The sequence below is a fragment of the Poromitra crassiceps genome (assembly GCF_964638095.1).
Source record: "Poromitra crassiceps genome assembly, chromosome: 1".
Lineage (NCBI taxonomy): Eukaryota > Metazoa > Chordata > Actinopteri > Beryciformes > Melamphaidae > Poromitra > Poromitra crassiceps.
Window position 1 is genome coordinate 29,999,899 of NC_139623.1, and position 18,817 is coordinate 30,018,715.

The window sequence follows — 18,817 nt, forward strand, 5'->3', positions numbered from 1 at the left end:
TGGTTTACCAGGCTAGTAGGACAACAGATATATAAATATGTGGATTTATTCATCATTGCAGTGGGTAAAAATGAGTAGGCTTACACTTAATTTTTTTCTTCTTAATGAACCATCAACTGAACAGGAAAAGGAGAATTTGGGATTACCGTACTGTATTTGTAGACCAGATTCGATCATCTAGATTTTTTATCAATTTGTTTTTACATTTTTCTCAGATTTTCTCCCCAATTGTATTTGTTTAGTTTAGTTTAGTTTAGTTTATTAAAGGATCCCCATTAGAAGGACATGAATGCACCCTCTAATCTTCCTGGGGTCCTGGACATAGAAAATACAAACATATAATAAAAATAAAATAAAAAAATAGACTCAACATAAGATAAATAGACAATTAGACACTGATTGTAAACAACACAAACTAATAAGGTCAACAGATATACAACTGAGTGAAAATATGAAATGACCAGTACAATTAAACACACTAGACAGAGAAAAAAACATGAAATAGACCACTGAACAGATTGACAAAAGCTATTTAGCAAGGTATTGCTTTGTTAGTTTTCTAAAAGTAGTTTTATTGTTAACAGTAGATATGATGTCCTTTGGCAGAGAGTTCCAGAGTGTTATTGATCTACCGTAAATTCCGGACTATAAGCCGCACCTTTTTTCCCGTTTTTTGGCCTTTTTTGGCCCCTGCGGCTTATATAACGGTGCGGCTTATCTATGGATTTTTTCCAAAAAAAAAAAAAAAAAATCTCTCTTTTTTAAGATTCAAGATTCAAGTTTATTATTTGTCCCCGAAGGGCAATTTGTGTGCAGCAGATATAAAAAGCATAGCGAATACATGAAAAAACAAAACATGAACAAATTAAAACAAACATGGAGTATGGCAGCAGTTTTCCAGCAGAAAAAGGATCAAGTAAACACAGGATAAAAGTAAAATAAAAACAAAATAAAAACACACCTCAAGGGATCTGTACAATGTACTTAAAAGTAGTAAAGACACGTACAATGTACTTAAAAGTAGTAAAAGACACGTACATGAACTTAAAAGTAATAAGAGTCCAGGACTATTTGAGCTCACATAAATAGGTAGGTAAAAAATAAATAAAGATATATCTCGAATATAAAATATATAAAGAATATTTGTAGCAGCAATACCTACCTAAGAAGAGTGACAAGGAGAGAGAGTGCATCATCTCCTCCGCCCAGCAGCGTTTAAGCTGCACGAGAGACAGAGAAAAGAGAGCGAGACAGAGAGAGAGAGAGAGAGAGAGAGTGCACTATCTCCTCCTCTCAGCAGCATTTAAAGCTGTGATGGAAACAGGAACGAAAGACAATTTATATCTGTTTTTCGTAGCCCTCGGAACCTTTAGCCGAAGGCCCGAAGGGAGCAGCACATACTCTGGACAGAGAGGATGAGTATCGTCCATGCGAATGGACATGGCCTTTTTAAGCACCTGTTTGTTAAAAATGTGGTCCAGGCTACTAAAATTTACTCCGGCTATTTTAGATGCCGCTCTCACGATCCTCCCGAGAGAGTTCCTCCCTTGAATACCAAGGTTTCCATACCAACAGATAATAGAGAATGAGATTACAGACTCGATATAGGCACAATAAAACAGTTTCATCAGAGTCCTGTCAACCTGGAATCTAGCAAGCTTCCTTAGGCAAAAGAGACGTTGTTGACCTTTTTTGCACAGCATTTCACAGTTTAGATCGAACTTCAACTTGCTGTCAAAAATAGTGCCAAGATATTTATAATTGGTCACCAAGTCTACTGGTTGCCCATGGACAACACTGTTCTGGGGAACTGGGGAGGATCGTCTAAAATCAACACAGATCTCTTTAGTCTTTGAGACGTTAAGTTGGAGGAAGGCTTCTTCACACCAGGACAGAAAATCATTTAAAACCTGGCCATGACCGACCTCAACCCCATCAAGCAGGCTGACAATAATGGAATCATCAGCGTACTTGATGATGAATCTGTCTTAGCACTCTTTCTAACTATAAATCCTATATAACTATAATAAGTTTTAATTTCCTCTCTTGCCCTCTTTTCACCACACTGTATGACACTGTATGACACTGTGCACTGTAAAAAACAACACAGGTGGTGTTGTGTTATGTTGTTTTGTTGAAATGTTAATAAATGGGAGCTTCCTCAAACAGCCATCTCTTTCCCGACAATCCCCTCTGTGCATGAACCCTTACATATGGTAATTAAACATTAAAACACACAAAAAAACAAAAAAACAAAAAAAAACAAAAAAAACCATTAAAACACCCGCGGCTTATAGTCCGGTGCGGCTTATATAAGAAAAAAATAGTCAACTTTGCAGGTGCGGCTTATACACCGGTGCGGCTTATAGTCCGGAATTTACGGTATATATAATGGTAATTTTCAGAAAATTGGTTCTTGGAGCTGGGAGTGTAAAGTGACCAGCCGCAGCACCTCTAGTGCTGTATCCATGCCCAGAGGTCATATGTAACAGATCAGCCAAGCTAGATGGTTTGTTATGACTAATTATGCTCCGCAGTAACATTAAGAGACACAGAGACATTTTCTGTACAACCATCAGCCACGACAGCCGTGCATGCATGAGGTTTATACTTGTTCTGTATGAACAACTGAGTGCTAAACGAGCCGCCCTATTTTGAGCAACCTGCAACTTTTTCAGATCAGATTGTGAAGCAGAGCATCAGATTACAGGACAGTATTCTAAATGGGAGAGAACCAAGGAATGAATAACTGATTTGAGTATTGAGGGACTGATGAACGCAGAACACTTCCTAGTGATTCTGATTCCACTTCCCATTTTGGTGACAATATTATTTATATGTTTAGACCAGGATAGCGAGTTGTCAATTGTCATGCCCAGAAGTTTTATTGTGTCAACTTATTCAATATTTGTGGTATTTATTACCAGTTTTAGTTGAGGGTTGTTGGCCAACATATGTCGGGATCCAAACAAAATTTGTCTAATTCTCTGTGCTGTTCCGGTCTTTGATCCACCCCCTCTGCCGATTTGGGAAAAACTGTAGAATAGCTTATGCTTTCTCCGATACATGTGGCGCTTCTTTTCATCTGATGGTGAGGAGTTTCACGTTTCAGGACGCAGCGCGTGGGAGGATCACGCTATTCCCCCCACTTCACCTCCCCCGCGAGCACCCTGAAAACCACTAGCCACCCCACTGGCTTCCCACCTGCAGACACAGCCAATTGTGTCTGTAGGAACGTCTGACCAAGCCGGAATTATCGCTACTTGGAATTGAACCTGGTTTTCTGCGGTGGTAGGGGAGTGCTTTTTGCATCTACACTACCCGGACGCCCCGATCATTTTCAATTTCTATGTTTTGACAACAAAAGCAAAGACCCGGAATTTGATGTCAATTCCATTGCTGATCATGCAAGGGCCAGACTGCTTGGAGTGCATAACTAGCTCACCTGGATGAACACTAGTAACCTGAGGGTTGTCTGAGTTATAGCTGCTAGAGATCGGTAAGATTTTTATTTATTTAGACTGAAATAAATTCTATGTCAGCAAATAGCCTATCAATAATTGAGCCTAATTTCTGATCTGCTAAAAATCTTTCATTTTCAAGTTTAAATTAAATCTTGCAGTGTAGTAAATATTGCAATTATAGGCAGTTGAACATAGTCAGAAGAATGGGTGAGTGCAATTTATGTGGTGGCAATCAGTTGCTAACAAATGGAATGGGTTTATTGTTCACAAATGGGTGAATTGTCAGCAGATGCAGTGGGTTTGAAAATTACACCTTACCTTAGGCTGATGTGCCTGCAATTCTTATTGAAACAGACACACACTTTATAGCTCTCACAAATGAACAGGGCAATTTACCTTACCTGAATGTGTGATCATGTGCCAAGTTTATCTTCTGTAGGCCTACCTTACTTACTTACGTATGTCTCTATATAATATTCTGCTTATGTATACATGTGATTAGATATACCCTTGGTTCTCTTTCAGCGCTTTCAAGGCATGTCATCCGAAGATAAAGAGTTTCTACTTCGCAGCGGAAAATGTAGACGACATGTCCCGGTGAGTTAATGAGGCAGAGCTGCTGTGAGTGGCTGCTATTCAATTGAACCTGAAGGGGAGATGTGCAGAGAGATAGTTATGTGGTATCTCCCCCACCTCTGCAGCCCTAGAGACACTGCAGAGCACGTCATCATTCAGAAACCACGCCCCAAAACGGAGGAAAACAACATCCCCCCCAATCCTGGCGTTCTCCTATGTCGTGTGTTGCACACAAAGATCATATATACGGAAGTTGACAGCTAAATCCACATTCTTCTTCTCGCCAAATACTCAATGGCTTCCTTGTTTTGCTCGGGAGTACAAAAAAAGGAGATTTTTTACATTTGTTGTCTGCGCTTTCCCCCGTGATGGCCGTGGCCTATTTCATGCAGTGTCTCTATACCTGAAGGGGAGACATGCAGAGAGATAGTTATGTGGTACCTCCCCCACCTCTGCATCCATACCTGAAGGGGAGACGTGCAGAGAGATAGTTATGTGGTATCTCCCCCACCTCTGCAGCCACACCCATACTCTCACTAACCTGCGATTGAATCGTGCTGGTGGACTGCACTCATTCCTTAATAAAGACACAAATAAAAACTCTTCATCTTCTTCTTCTTCTTCTTCTTCTTCTTCTTCTTCTTCTTCAAATTTATATATTTTCAAAATACTCTAATATTTGGATGATTTATTCTTATATTTTTCCATTTTCTCCTTTCTCGCAAGTATCCCCTGTAGTACCTCCACGTACCCCTAGTGTACGCATTTGAGAAGCATGTGGTTGTACAAGATGTCAGGCTGCAGTGCCATGTGTCATTAATGTTGTGAATGGCTGTTGTCCTCCTCAGGTGGCTGAGTCGACTCAGCATGGCGGTGGCCGGCTACTCGGAGCAGGAGAAGATTCGTCACGACCGAGGTGAGATTAGTCACAGACACACAACTGTTCACAGCACTGCTAAAGATGCTCCATCTGTTAAGGTCACCCGTCCGAAATGATGATGAACACTAAGCAGTGTGAGGCCAAGCTGTTGCATGTACTTTTCATAACAAGCTGTTGCATGTACTTTTCATAACAAGCTGTTGCATGTACTTTTCATAACAAGCTGTTGCATGTACTTTTCATAACAAGCTGTTGCATGTACTTTTCATAACAAGCTGTTGCATGTACTTTTCCATCGTAGAATCGTACATTTTGATGAATGCAGGGATAATTATTTTGCCTAGTCTCCACTTGGAGAGGTTGAGATTTGCTATAGCGAGCTCACAGCACTGTCATTATAACCTGTCTGCACCTTCAGCTGGGTGTCATACATGCTGCAAACGAGAAGCTGAGGACTACATGCTCCCATACTTTAACACTCAACCAACTGAGGAATCTGTCTATGAGCATATTTATTTCACTGCCTAATTTGTGTCTCTGGAAATCCCCTAAATAATACATTGTGATTGGAATATGCAGACTAAACCTTAGACATTACAGCCCAATATAGTATCCTTAAAATTGTATAGTAGCAAACAAAATTAACATACTTAAACAACAAAAATGTATGTTGGACATAAATACAACATAACTCCATCTTAAATTAACATGTTGCCTAGTTTTGTTTTGCACAGCTTATGCTTTGAATCTAACAATCTAGAAAGTGATGTTTTAAGAGTTTTAAAATCTTTCATTGGTGTCTGTTGCTCTGATAGGAAGTCTATAGGCTGACTTTAGGCTATGTCAATATCTTTTCTTCTTTGCCAATTGTAAAAATTTTAAAGGACTAGTACTTGTAAATCATAATGTTTAAATCATAATGTTATCTTTTTGGAATTTGATATGTTAACCTGGCAAAATAGACATGGCTGCTTTCGAGAGCAACAGAAGATGTTTTGAAACACCTCTTCCTGGTTGCCCTTGCACTTCAGAACTGATTCAGGCGTCTCTGCTTTGTGCTGAATATAAATCCTAATTTTAGGTGCAGAAGGCGTGCTTGTTATTTTCGTGTTCTGATGTTCTTTGGCTTCTTGCAAATGCACAGGATCTGATGTAACTAACACAACTAATGTGCTATTTAGAGCCTTTATGTAGAAACCTAGGTGGGGTGGTGGGGGGGGGGGCAGGTGACAATGGGTTTGTCATTTGGTCTGTCAAGGGGGCTCCTGGCATCACAGATACAGTATGCTGCTGAATTGGGCCCACTACGCCTCCAGAAGGTTCAAGTTCAAGGAAATTCTGCCATCCCAGATTCATCACCCTCTGCATTTCCTCTCAACACGACTCAGGCCTATTCTTATCTACAGGACACCTACACTATCCTCCTGACATCACACCTACGCAAATGCCTACTTTGAGACCAGAACACCCAAAAATATCTGACCTCCCACCAAGCACTTACAATTGGCTAGAGTGATGCTGACTCTTCTGGCTTGGAACGGCAGTGTAGAAGTTGTATAAGCAATTGTATATCATTTGTTTCTTCTTCTAAGTTAATAAATGAGTATGCAAACCAAAGCATAGTCTCATCATGGTTATCCCCATTCTGACTGAGCACAGGTATTGGAAGCCAACTATAATTATTATTAACCTTAGGTATCAATATAACCTTTTTTGTGTGTGTGAAGTAGTCTCCTCACTTTGGAATTCAGCAATATTGATTGTGATTCCGAAGAAATAATCACTCGTTGTCTAATTTCTGTAATGATAGTGTCTTTGTTCACGCCAGATTACTGGAGTGAGAGTGATCATGAGGACATGGAGTTGTCTTCAATGCCCAAACAGGACAGTCCGCCACCGCCTTATGACACCTATCCCAGACCATCCTCAGTGAGTCTCTGTCTGTCTGTAGTTGCATAGAGAGCACCATAAATGACAAACCTGTCTTTTATTTACCTGCACTTCACTGTTTTAATACTAACCATGTGGTTTAGGTGAGTCCCTACCTGGAGCCCAAACACGGCCACCTCTCCTCATCTGAGACATTCCAGTCACGCTCCTCTCATGAGGAGTTCCACCCCGAACCTCAGGACGGCAGCAACAACAACGTCTCCCCCGGACAGAAGTCAGGCAGCCACCGCAACTCGTGGCAGGACCTGATGGAGGCGCCCCTGAGCAACACGAGGCTGCACTACCTCCAGGCGCTGCCGGTGGACGGGTCCCTGCTCCGCGAGGACAGAGGGCCACTGGCCATGGAGTACCGCAGGCAGTCCACCCTGCCCGCGCAGCGCAGCCTGCTGCCGGAGCAGTACGGTCCGCTGCCCGTGCCCCTCGGCCCCAACATCATGGCGGAGGCAGGGGGGAAGCCCCGCAGCTTCACTCTGCCCCGGGACAGCGGGCTGCACGCCGTCCTGGCAGCCACCGCCAACGCTTCAGATTACACAGAGCCACATCATTACCAGCTGGACCAGGCCAGAGACATAGGTCAGTTATCAACATGGAGCACCAACATGATCAGGCACCAACATGGTCAGGCACCAACATGGTCAGTTACCAAAATGGTCAGTTACCAACATGCTCACTTACCAACATGCTCACTTACCAACATGCTCACTTACCAACATGGTAAGGCACGGCCACCAACATGGTCAGTTACCAAAATGGTCAGGCACCAACATGCTCAGTTACCAACATGGTCAGGCACCAACATGGTCAGTTACCAACATGGTCAGTTACCAACATGGTCAGGCACCAACATGGTCAGGCACCAACACGGTGAGTTACCAACATGGTCAGTTACCAACATGGTCAGTTACCAACATGGTCACGCATGCACGCCGTCCTGGCAGCCACCGCCAACGCTTCAGATTACACAGAGCCACATCATTACCAGCTGGACCAGGCCAGAGACATAGGTCAGTTATCAACATGGTCAGTTACCAAAATGGTCAGGCACCAACATGCTCAGTTACCAACATGGTCAGATACCAACACAGTCAGATACCAACATGGTCAGATACCAACACGGTCAGATACCAACATGGTCAGATACCAACATGGTCAGATACCAACATGGTCAGATACCAACAGTCAGATACCAACATGGTCAGGCACCAACATGGTCAGGCACCAACATGGTCAGATACCAACATGGTCAGGCACCAACATGGTCAGATACCAACACAGTCAGATACCAACACGGTCAGATACCAACACGGTCAGATACCAACATGGTCAGATACCAACATAGTCAGATACCAACATGGTCAGATACCAACATAGTCAGGCACCAACATAGTCAGATACCAACATGGTCAGATACCAACATGGTCAGGCACCAACATAGTCAGATACCAACATGGTCAGATACCAACACGGTCAGATACCAACATGGTCAGGCACCAACATAGTCAGATACCAACACGGTCAGATACCAACATGGTCAGGCACCAACATGGTCAGGCACCAACATGGTCAGATACCAACATGGTCAGGCACCAACATGGTCAGATACCAACACAGTCAGATACCAACATGGTCAGATACCAACATGGTCAGATACCAACATGGTCAGATACCAACACAGTCAGATACCAACATGGTCAGGCACCAACATGGTCAGGCATCAACATGGTCAGGCACCAACATGGTCAGATACCAACATGGTCAGATACCAACATGGTCAAGGCACCAACATAGTCAGGCACCAACCTGGTCAGTTACCAACATGTCAGACAGTGGGCTAGTTCCTAGCCCTGTTTGTGAAGACAATACGTAAGTAACTTAAACCTGTATTATTTCGAATGACCTGCAGGGGGCGACTCCACTGGCTGCAAAAAGAAATCCGGTAACATGGAAGTGAATGGGAAAATGGCCGTACTGCTTACTTGATTTATGGCCTAAGTAAACAATTTCCTAATAAATGTATGGCCTCAATCTCTATTTTCAAGTCTTCTTCAATACATGATGTTCATTTAGAATTATGGTCCTATTTAGAGTAAAATAGATAGCAGGCCACACGGCTCTTCTCGTCCAAATTCACGTCACTTCTGGCTCCAAGATGGCAACTGTGAAACCTCGTGCCAACCTCGAGACTTCAAAACGCCGTGACGTCATGGTAGCTATGTCCAAATGTTTTTACGGTCTATGGTTAGACACCAACAGACACAAGACGAAACATCTTCTCCCCTCCTTCACATTGTTTTGCAAATACCTTAGGCTGGGGACACACCAGAAGACCTTTAAAATCCTAACTGATTTTGAAAATGCATTAGATCATAATGACAGATTTCACTGACGTTTCTCATGGGAGCTTGCGCCATCCACTGTGAATCAATATGTATATTAATACAATATCAACGTTAATGTGAGGTGCATTAATATTCCAAAAAAAAAGAGAGAGAATTTGCATGAAGTCGTGGCTGGAGGAACGCGGTCAGTGTGGGCTGAACACCTTTCAGTAGAGCTGGAGAAGACCAGGCTTCATCAGGATAACGGTAATGGCCACTAATTTCACTGATTAGCCCATCTTCAGCCAGAGAGGAAGAGCTCATCAGTGATTAGCCCACCTTCAGCCAGAGTAGCTCATCAGTGATTAGCTCACCTTCAGCCAGAGAGGAAGAGCTCATCAGTGATTAGTCCATCTTCAGCCAGAGAGGAAGAGCTCATCAGTGATTAGCCCACCTTCAGCCAGAGACGAGGAGCTCATCAGTGATTAGCCCACCTTCAGCCAGAGAGGAAGAGCTCATCAGTGATTAGCCCATCTTCAGCCAGAGAGGAAGAGCTCATCAGTGATTAGCCCACCTTCAGCCAGAGAGGAAGAGCTCATCAGTGATTAGCCCACCTTCAGCCAGAGAGGAAGAGCTCATCAGTGATTAGCCCACCTTCAGCCAGAGAGGAAGAGCTCATCAGTGATTAGCCCATCTTCAGCCAGAGAGGAAGAGCTCATCAGTGATTAGCCCACCTTCAGTCAGAGAGGAAGAGCTCATCAGTGATTAGCCCACCTTCAGCCAGAGAGGAAGAGCTCATCAGTGATTAGCCCACCTTCAGCCAGAGAGGAAGAGCTCATCAGTGATTAGCCCATCTTCAGCCAGAGAGGAAGAGCTCATCAGTGATTAGCCCACCTTCAGCCAGAGAGGAAGAGCTCATCAGTGATTAGCCCATCTTCAGCCAGAGAGGAAGAGCTCATCAGTGATTAGCCCACCTTCAGCCAGAGAGGAAGAGCTCATCAGTGATTAGCCCACCTTCAGCCAGAGAGGAAGAGCTCATCAGTGAGTCAGCTGCTGTAGCGTTTGGTTGGAATGAAAACCTGCAGCCTCTCGGCCCTCTGTGGCACATGACTGCCTCCTCCTGCTGCATTGTGGACCAGATGGAGTCATGTCAATTAAAATGCTCGCTGCTATTGTTTCTGTCTTTTGATTGGCATATGATTGCGTGTGTACACTTGTTTGTAGCCATTTTGTAAGTGGTTATAATCTGTAATTTGTTATCAAGCGAAGCTTTCAATAGGCATTCAGAGCCAGCAAGTGTTAGAGGTTGGATTGGAAGCCGGCCCATTTCCCATCCCTACTAGTCCATGGGCCAGAGCTCAAAATTTCACTTGCCGGTACCACTCAAGGTGGCAAAACTTACTTATGATTTTTGATAAGATACATGTCTGTACATTGCAGTAGATGATATTTTGGTATGATAGCCATTCCTGAGTGGTAGCTGTGAGACAGTTACCAGCAGCAGCGTGGCTGTAGCCTGGGTAAACCCAGCCCCCAGTGACCTGCTCTCAGGCTTAACCCTGCTCACGAGTCACAAGGTAGTGACTGAGAGCATGTCTGAGAGCAGGTCACGTGGCGGCTGGGTTTAGCGCTGCCTAGTATATATATATAGAGAGTTATTTCCTGGTTTCACCTAATTACATAATGTATGCAAATTAAGCTCATGAAGAAAGGTTTCATTAGTTTAGTTAGGGCAAGAGATGCATTTCTATCAAAACATAGACTTGACCTGACCATAGATTTTGACCTAATCTTTACATAATTTATATAATTTATGCTAATGAGGAAAGGTTGCATAACTACACCATGGTAATAGATTAATTTCTGGAAGCAACAAACGTAGACTTGACAATTACTCAAATTAGCCAGCAACCAAGTTGAATTTCATCCACTAGGGCTATAGATGACATTTCAATCATAAAGGTTCATATGAAACACCATTACTGGATCAAAGAAATTTCCAGTAGACTAAAGTAATTCTTCCAATTTAAGGCTTATACATTACATCTCATAATGAAATAGTCTGGCTATATTATACATTTCCTGAATCCTTAGTCCTTTGAGTATTCCAGTTTTTGTGTTTTGTGTTTCTGATGTTCCTTGATGCCACAGGGCTAAAGAAAGTATACAATTTTGGTGAAAATTGTGGAAAAAGGTGTGTCATTGACAGTTTGAAGAGCTCAAGTGACCTCTATATTTGTCAGAAAAATTCACAACTGGCCTTAAATGAAAGCTAAGAAGGTCCCCTTTAAAATAGGACCACACCAAACACAATATTATAAGACATTGAAAAAAGCCCTGACCATGTGTCTAAACCAGGATATGCACCAGCATCTAAAATGCAATTTACTTTAGGGGTGGTTAACTTCACAAGGAACTACCACTCAGGAATGGCTATCATACCAAAATATCATCTACAGACATGTATCTTATCAAAAATTATAAGCAAGTTTTGCCACCTTGAGTGGTACTGGAATCTGGTCTGGCCCATGGACTATACAAGACCTCCAGGGCACTTCTCTAAGTGAGATGAAATTTAGTGTCCTAATTGACACTGATTTATCTTGGCAGTACGCTCGCTCTCTCTCTTGTCTGTCTCTCTCCCTCTGTCTCTCTCTCTCTCTCTCAATTGCTCTCTCATACACACTCTCACGCTCATGCTTTCTTTTCCTTTCCCTCTCTTGCCCGATGGAAATGTCATTGTGCCCCTTGGCAGTGTTTGGATGGCGAAGTGAGGACGAATCCTTTCAGTCCATGTTAATGTTGAATTCTGCACAGGACAAAGAAACACGCCTAAGGGGCCTTTCTTCTTGTCCTCATTTATCTGTTGCTCTACCAGCCCTTTTCTCCACCGCTGTCTGTAAAGTCCAGAGAGGCAGGCAGCAAATAAAACATTATACACTTCAAAGCAGTGCCCCAAAGCTTCATAGCTCACCACCCTCCTTACAAAGCGCACTTTGTGCTGACAACTAACAGCTTTAGAGTGCTAGTGAGGCTCGGTGGGTTTTTAGTGCAGTGTTAGAATCGGCCATCAGAGGGCAGTGTTTAAAAACAACAGACAAGGGGTGGACTGGTACAGTAGTTTGTTGGTGCATCATGTGCTGCACACTCAGTGTTTTGGGCTTGAGGGCAGCTGTCACTCTGTGCTCCCTAGTGATGCAGAAATAAGCAATGTTTTTATGATTATATATGTTTTGGTTTGATTAGGGGTAGGGTTGGGGGTTAGAGTTGCATGTCCAAAAAACTGAAATCCTGAAAGCACCGTAAAAAAATGTCCATGTTAACAATTCCTTTAATCAAATTTTTTCTGTTAAAAGTATATACATTTTTGTTAAACAAGTGCAAAATTCAACTTCCAATGCAGTTTCTTTTTTCAAGTGTCAGTATTTTGAGATAGGGCGGAATGAGACAGAAGAAGAAAGTGACGCTTAATTAAGAAAATTCTTGAAACAAGTTGATCAGCATTGGAAACAAGTTAGCCTCACTGCAGGGAGCTTCTTTTTTTCTTTTTTCTTTTGCTTTATAGAAGAAAAATAAGGTTGCAAGATGCAATACTAGAATAAATGAATACATGTCAAGATGTATATAATTTTTGCAGTGAAAACAAATGTGAAAAATGTCATCCTTGGCCGTCTGGGTAGTGCAGCGGTAGATTCCATGCCTCCAGCTTGGTCGGGCATCCATACAGGCACAATTGGCCGTGTCTGCGGGTGGGAATCCGGATTAAGGGTATGTGTCTTTGTCGGTGTACTAGTGCCTCTGGTGGGGGGAAATAGCATGACATGAACTCCTTGCTGTAAGGTGAAAAGAAGCGAATGGCAACTGCATGTGTCGGACGAAGCATGCGCTAGTATACAACTCTCCGCTGATCGGCAGAGGGGGGTGGAGCAACGACCAGGACAGCAAGGGGAATTGGCCAAGTACAACAAGGAAGAAAATGGGAGAAAAATCAGAAAAAACCTGATTAAAAAAAGAGTGGTCCTTGAGCTGAGTGTAGTGTTTGTTTTGTGTTGCCAGGCTGTGAGCGGAACAGGAGGCTGCAGGCAGACTCTCTGGGGGATTTGTACCGGGCCTTGGAGCAGACGAGTCTGTCCGGCATGGTGGACCACAGACCTGCCGCCCGCCTGGAGTACAAGCGCTCATTCGTCCGCCGAGTTCACGACCCGCTGCTCAGTGAAAAACTTCACCGCCTCCGCATCCTACATAGTTCACTTAAGGTACGTAACACTATAACCCTTTCTTTCTCTTTGCATTTGTGTTTTTTTTTGCTAGATGGGTGAGTGTTTTATTGCCTCATTAATAATTCATACATTCAACTCCTTACAGAATGTCCCTCTTCAAGACAGAGACCCATCGCTGGGTTTTTTAGGGTAGCCTGTGAGGATGGGCGTGCAGGTAAAGCCTCAAACATCTGTGCCTCACCCAGCCGGCACCCTATTCTCCTGGAACCAGAGGCCCCGTCAACCTTCCTCTAGCCACCCGTCCACCTGTCCAGCTCCCCTCCTCTTACGGCTCCTTACACCCGGCTCGCCCTGCAGGAGAACAGGGACTCCCGCGTCTCACTCTGTTATAGAGTTGTTACAGAAGGCAATAAAAGACGTCTCGCTTGTAATCTGTAAGAAGTTGTACCATGCGCAGCGCTTCATGCCTGGCAGACAAGCGCATTGCGTCCCTCAAAAAGACTGTAATTCGCCGCTCACATGCATGGCCATTACCCTCTCGCTTCCGTAAAAGCAGTGTTGAATCTTTTTGCTGGAGTTGTACAGCCTCTCAGTACGTCCCGATAGGTAAAGGGATTGAAAGCAAAGGTATTTTGGATGTCTACAATATTTTCTTATGCATGTGTGTATGTGTGTGTGTGTGTGTGTGTGTGTGTGTGTGTGTGTGTGTGTGTGTGTGTGTGTGTGTGTGTGTGTGTGTTGTGTGTGTGTGTGTGTGTGTGTGTGGTTAACGAGTGCTTCTGTTCCATGAGTGTACAGGATGTTAAAGATAAATTCACCCAAAAATTAAAATTCACTCATTATCTACTCACCCCCATGCCGATGGAAGGACGGGTTAGGCGTGGAGTGTTTTCAGTCCATAAATTAAACATTAGTGGAGTTTCACTGCAAAAAAACGCTGGATAATTCTAAAAAGACACAATTGAAGTGGAAGGTGACCAACTTTCAAACGTTAAAAAAACAACAGAAAATAAATAAAAAAATAGAATGCTTCCATACTGCTCATCTGGTGTAATCCAAGTCTCAACAAGCCAGCAGGTGCTCCAACAAGGTGAGGTGCAGTTACTGTAGCCTGCTGCAGTGAAGATGGCAGCTAAAAACGGGGACACCTCGCCATTCCGAAGTGTCGGCATTCCGATCATTGACTTCTATGCTTTCGGAGAGGCGGCCCTTTTTTTATCTAAAAAAAATGTTTCGCCGAGAGGTTAGGTTAGGCTTAGGCGTGGGGGGTGGGAGAGGTTAGGTTTAGGGTTAGGGTCTGGGGGAGGGTTCTTTCGCAATGGCGAGGTTAGGGTTAGAATTTTGTCGGAATGCCGGTATTTCGGAGTGCCGACATTTCGGAATGCCGAGGTGTCCCCGCTAAAAACAGGGTGTAAATGACATATTTTCACGTCAACTTGGCTTGTGGAGACTTGGATTACTCCAGGTGAGCAAACTTTTATTTGAAAGTTGGTCATCAGCCACTTCAATAGAAATGAGTGCGCTGCGCGCTTATTTCTAGGGTGGAGACCCTGGAGACAATGCGCCATGGGCGCACTTTTTCGGGGGGTTGTGACCAAACTCATGCCGAAATTCGGCACTGCATTCTGTTGGGTAGGGTTGTGCAATGTCAACCAAATAGCCATTGCGATGGTTCCACAGTGAAACATCATGTTGGACGATGGCATCGTCGTCATAGGCACCGAAACTGAGCACCCACGGAAAGAGCCGAGCACCTACGTGGAAAATGAAGGGAGGAAGAGAGACAGACAGAATTGATATGCATACTGGATGTGCCTGTTGCTGGGCAGAGTCAATTAAGTTTACATTGTTTTGATAGCAAATTCCACCCGGCCCGCCGGCCCCGGGTTGCAAAACGAGTTGATCAAAAGTCATAGCTTCGTTAGCTTAACTCTGATTGGCTGCCTGACGCAGTGCACTACCTGTCAAGACGTCAACACACTTGTGCACTTGCACCATTAATCTCACAAAGGAGAGAGACTGAGAAAGCATCGAGCAACGCTGCTGCTGATTATGACGTGTAGTGTATGTTGATCTCAATGTGTCTGTGGGTCGCTGTTCATGTCCCACCTATGGTACTGAAATGAGTGTGTGTGCTTACAGTGGTCGCTTGTTTCCTATTGTGCTGAAGTGGGGGGGGGGGGTCGCTGCTAATCTCCTATAGTGCTGAAATGTGTGCGTTTGACAAGTCATTGCAGCTTTATTGTGGTTGGGTCGCCCCAGGGAATGGGGGGTCAAGCCTGCAGAACTGCAGCACTGGCAGAAACATAAATTGGTGCCAGGGCGGGCTCTAGCCATTTTGAGGCCATAGGCGAGATTTGATTTGGCGCCCCCACCCACTCTCCCTCCCTCCCTCTCTTTAACGTCTTCCACTCCACCCCTCCCTACCAGACACCAATTTTGTCTCTTTTAGGGGGAGCAAGGGATCTTTATGGTGAGATAGCAGGTCAACAGTATATTATGCCACATAGAAGTGGTACACATCATCTGAAAGCTGTGAACCTGAAGACCTCATTTGAGTTGCAGCTCGGCACACGTCAAGTTTTTCAAGTCATAATTCTGTAATAAACATGTTTGGTCAGGCGTTTCGAGTGTATTGGGCTTGGAACATTGTGATGGAACATATATGATGGTCATCCCCATGCTCACTTACGTTGAGCATGGGGTTTTGCATAACGTTTTGCAGCAATGTTTGGGGTGATGCCATTTGTTACACAGATTTGGTGTGAGATTTAACCATTTTTGACAATGCGAGAATTTATTTAAAAAAGCTCCAAAATACCACATAGACACAAGACCTCGAGAAACACCATAGAAAAATGCATGCAGTGATTTGGTATCAACAACTTTTGACATTTGGAGATTTCTGTAAGCGTTTCTGTTGCGTTTGGGTATCAAGCACTTCTGTTGTAGCAATTGCTCAGACACCCCCTTATTGTCAATATACATAGGAAAGCCGTACATCCCCTGAATCCGCTAGGTCTCTAGTTTGTGGTTGTACAGTTTCATCAGGCTGTGAATATCCTAGAGGTCACAATAGGTCATTTTATACAGTGAGGTCAACATTTGAAAAATGGTCTCACTACAATGAAATGGCTATACTATGTGGACTACTGTAACATCATCACTATACAGTCTATGAGCATTACACATGAATACAATTGGCTCATTGAATCCACAAGTCTAAGCTTTCCAGTCATATCCAATTTATGCAATTCCAAGAGTGCTTAGGGACCCCAGTATGTAGAAATATAAAATGTGTCTGTAACTTTATGCTGCTTTCTTGGCCAGGTCTCTCTTGAAAAAGAGATTTTCAATCTCAATGAGACTAACCTGGTTAAATAAAGGTCAAATAAAATAAAAAAATAACAATAGAATAGGAAAAAATAACACATTTGGACTGCATGCCTCATCCTCATTCAGATATCTTGAGCTGAGAGGTCCAGGGACCCCTTTGAAAATGACCATGTCAGTTTTTCCATTGCCAAAATTGTGCATAACTTTAGCCCCCTTACTGACAAGCTAGCATGACATGGTACCAATGGATGCATTAGGACTTCTACTTTCATATGACACCAGTCGCTTCACTTTAGCTTTAGAAATGAGCCCGCTGGCCTCTGAAAGACTGTAATATCGGCATCCAACCAGTGCAGTGACCGTGGTGCCCTAAGCGACTGTCTATGTGGCCTATGCTTAGTAGAACCGGCCCTGATCGGCACCTATGATCGTCATTGATTGTGGGGGGGGGGGGGTATTTAATGATTTATGAAGTCGCTGTGATACCATTTGGCAATGCACGTTCATGTGTACAACAGGACAGCCTGCTGAGCTCTGCATGGAGAGGCAGCCAACTGAAGCAGTAGGAGTAGGCTATTACTACCAGCAATATTGAAAGGTGCAAATCAAATAACATTAACGTTACAGGTTCCACACTTTAGTGTCAATTAGTGACGGTGCTTGTTAAAAATGAAATGTACCTGTGTACGGTGCCCACTGTACATACATACATATTACATGCATACAGCTCTCTAATTATAGTTCAGTCAGGAACACACTCCTCATAGATTTAACCATTTATTGCAACAAATGGAAATACAGTTATGTTTGGCGCTGATACAGATCCACTCTTCACAGAAGATGCTTCCTGGATTAGCCAATCAGCATGCTAAGCTAGTCAGGGGACACAATACAGAATCCCCCATGGGTAATTGCTTGTGTATACAAGAGTGGGCCCAAAGCAAGGTGTTGAATACATGTTTAACCTCTGAGGCATGCAGACTCTGAACTAGAAAGTTGGAGGCTGGGGTGGTGCAGGCAAAGCTTTGCAGCAGCAATGTGTGTGGCAGCATTGGAAAAGCAAAGGCCACTGTAGAAGGGAGCCATATTGAAATGGGCCGCCTTGTTGTGAGAATGCATGTGATTGGTGAACGATTAAATGTTGATCCATTTAGTGGGCTGTCAGCTGATTACAGCTGGGGTGTAGCCTATGACTTCCATGTCCTGCATGAACTAACGCAATGCTTCATTAGTAGAATTCTGCAATGATGTTTTGCTGTGAAACTCCATGAATGTTTTGTTGAGTAAAAAAACTTCACCTGTCCTTCCATCAGCATGGTGGTGAATAAATAATGACTGGGGGAGGGTGAACTTATGCTTTAAGTATATATTTAATATTACAGTGACTACACAATGTTTCGGGTGCAAATGCAATTTGTAAATGAAGTGCTGTGCCTCAGTGATTGTGCATGTACATTGTACCATTCCAAGATAAATGAGAAAAGATATCAGCGGCAAGCTATTCCTCAATCCTGGGGCACAGAAACATGAAGCGTGGCAATAATGAACTCGTATTGTAAATGATAATGGAAAGATCAGAATAGTTGTCTATTTTTGTATGCATGCCGTCTACCTGAATGTTTGTAAATGGTTTTGTATGTGTTTGTCAACCCTCATTTCACATTGTGTTTCTAAGAATTATTTTACCTTTAACTGCAGAAATTGACTTTTCTAAGTGTTCTCCGCAAAAGAGGAATAACTGTATTTATAAACTGTTTAATGTGAGAGCATGCTTTGTATAACTAAAACACATTAGCATGCCATTCAAAACTGACTGGTGTTGCACAAGTGTGCCATTGTAGCTACTTTACTTTTGTATTCAATAAACTATGGCATGGGCATACTAAAGCCCCGTCGTTAAACATTATGATTCCTCATGATCTCCCCCCCCCCCCCCCCCCCCCCCCTTCCAATTGCTATAGAGCTGAACAGTCACGTGACATCTTGCCCCGGAAGTGAGGTTCTCATTCATTTTCTCCATAGTCTTTTCCGAAAGATCGGCAGTGATTCAGCTGTCCTGACCGAAGGTGGAAG

The 18,817-nt window shown here is 43.5% G+C and overlaps 1 protein-coding gene across 1 annotated transcript in view; it reads left to right on the plus strand.

The window, feature by feature from the left end:
- LOC310786261 (connector enhancer of kinase suppressor of ras 2-like) overlaps positions 1-13,601 on the plus strand; it is a gene marked incomplete at both ends in the record, with an annotated part of 73,717 nt that extends 60,116 nt beyond the window's left edge. Inside the window, 6 exons of the mRNA XM_083647420.1 lie at positions 3,990-4,061; positions 4,889-4,956; positions 6,749-6,849; positions 6,954-7,443; positions 13,245-13,444; positions 13,554-13,601. Of these exons, the coding sequence (XP_083503546.1) occupies positions 3,990-4,061; positions 4,889-4,956; positions 6,749-6,849; positions 6,954-7,443; positions 13,245-13,444; positions 13,554-13,601 (979 nt within the window). The remainder of the gene's footprint in view (positions 1-3,989; positions 4,062-4,888; positions 4,957-6,748; positions 6,850-6,953; positions 7,444-13,244; positions 13,445-13,553) is intronic.
- Between the last annotated feature and the right edge of the window lie 5,216 nt (positions 13,602-18,817).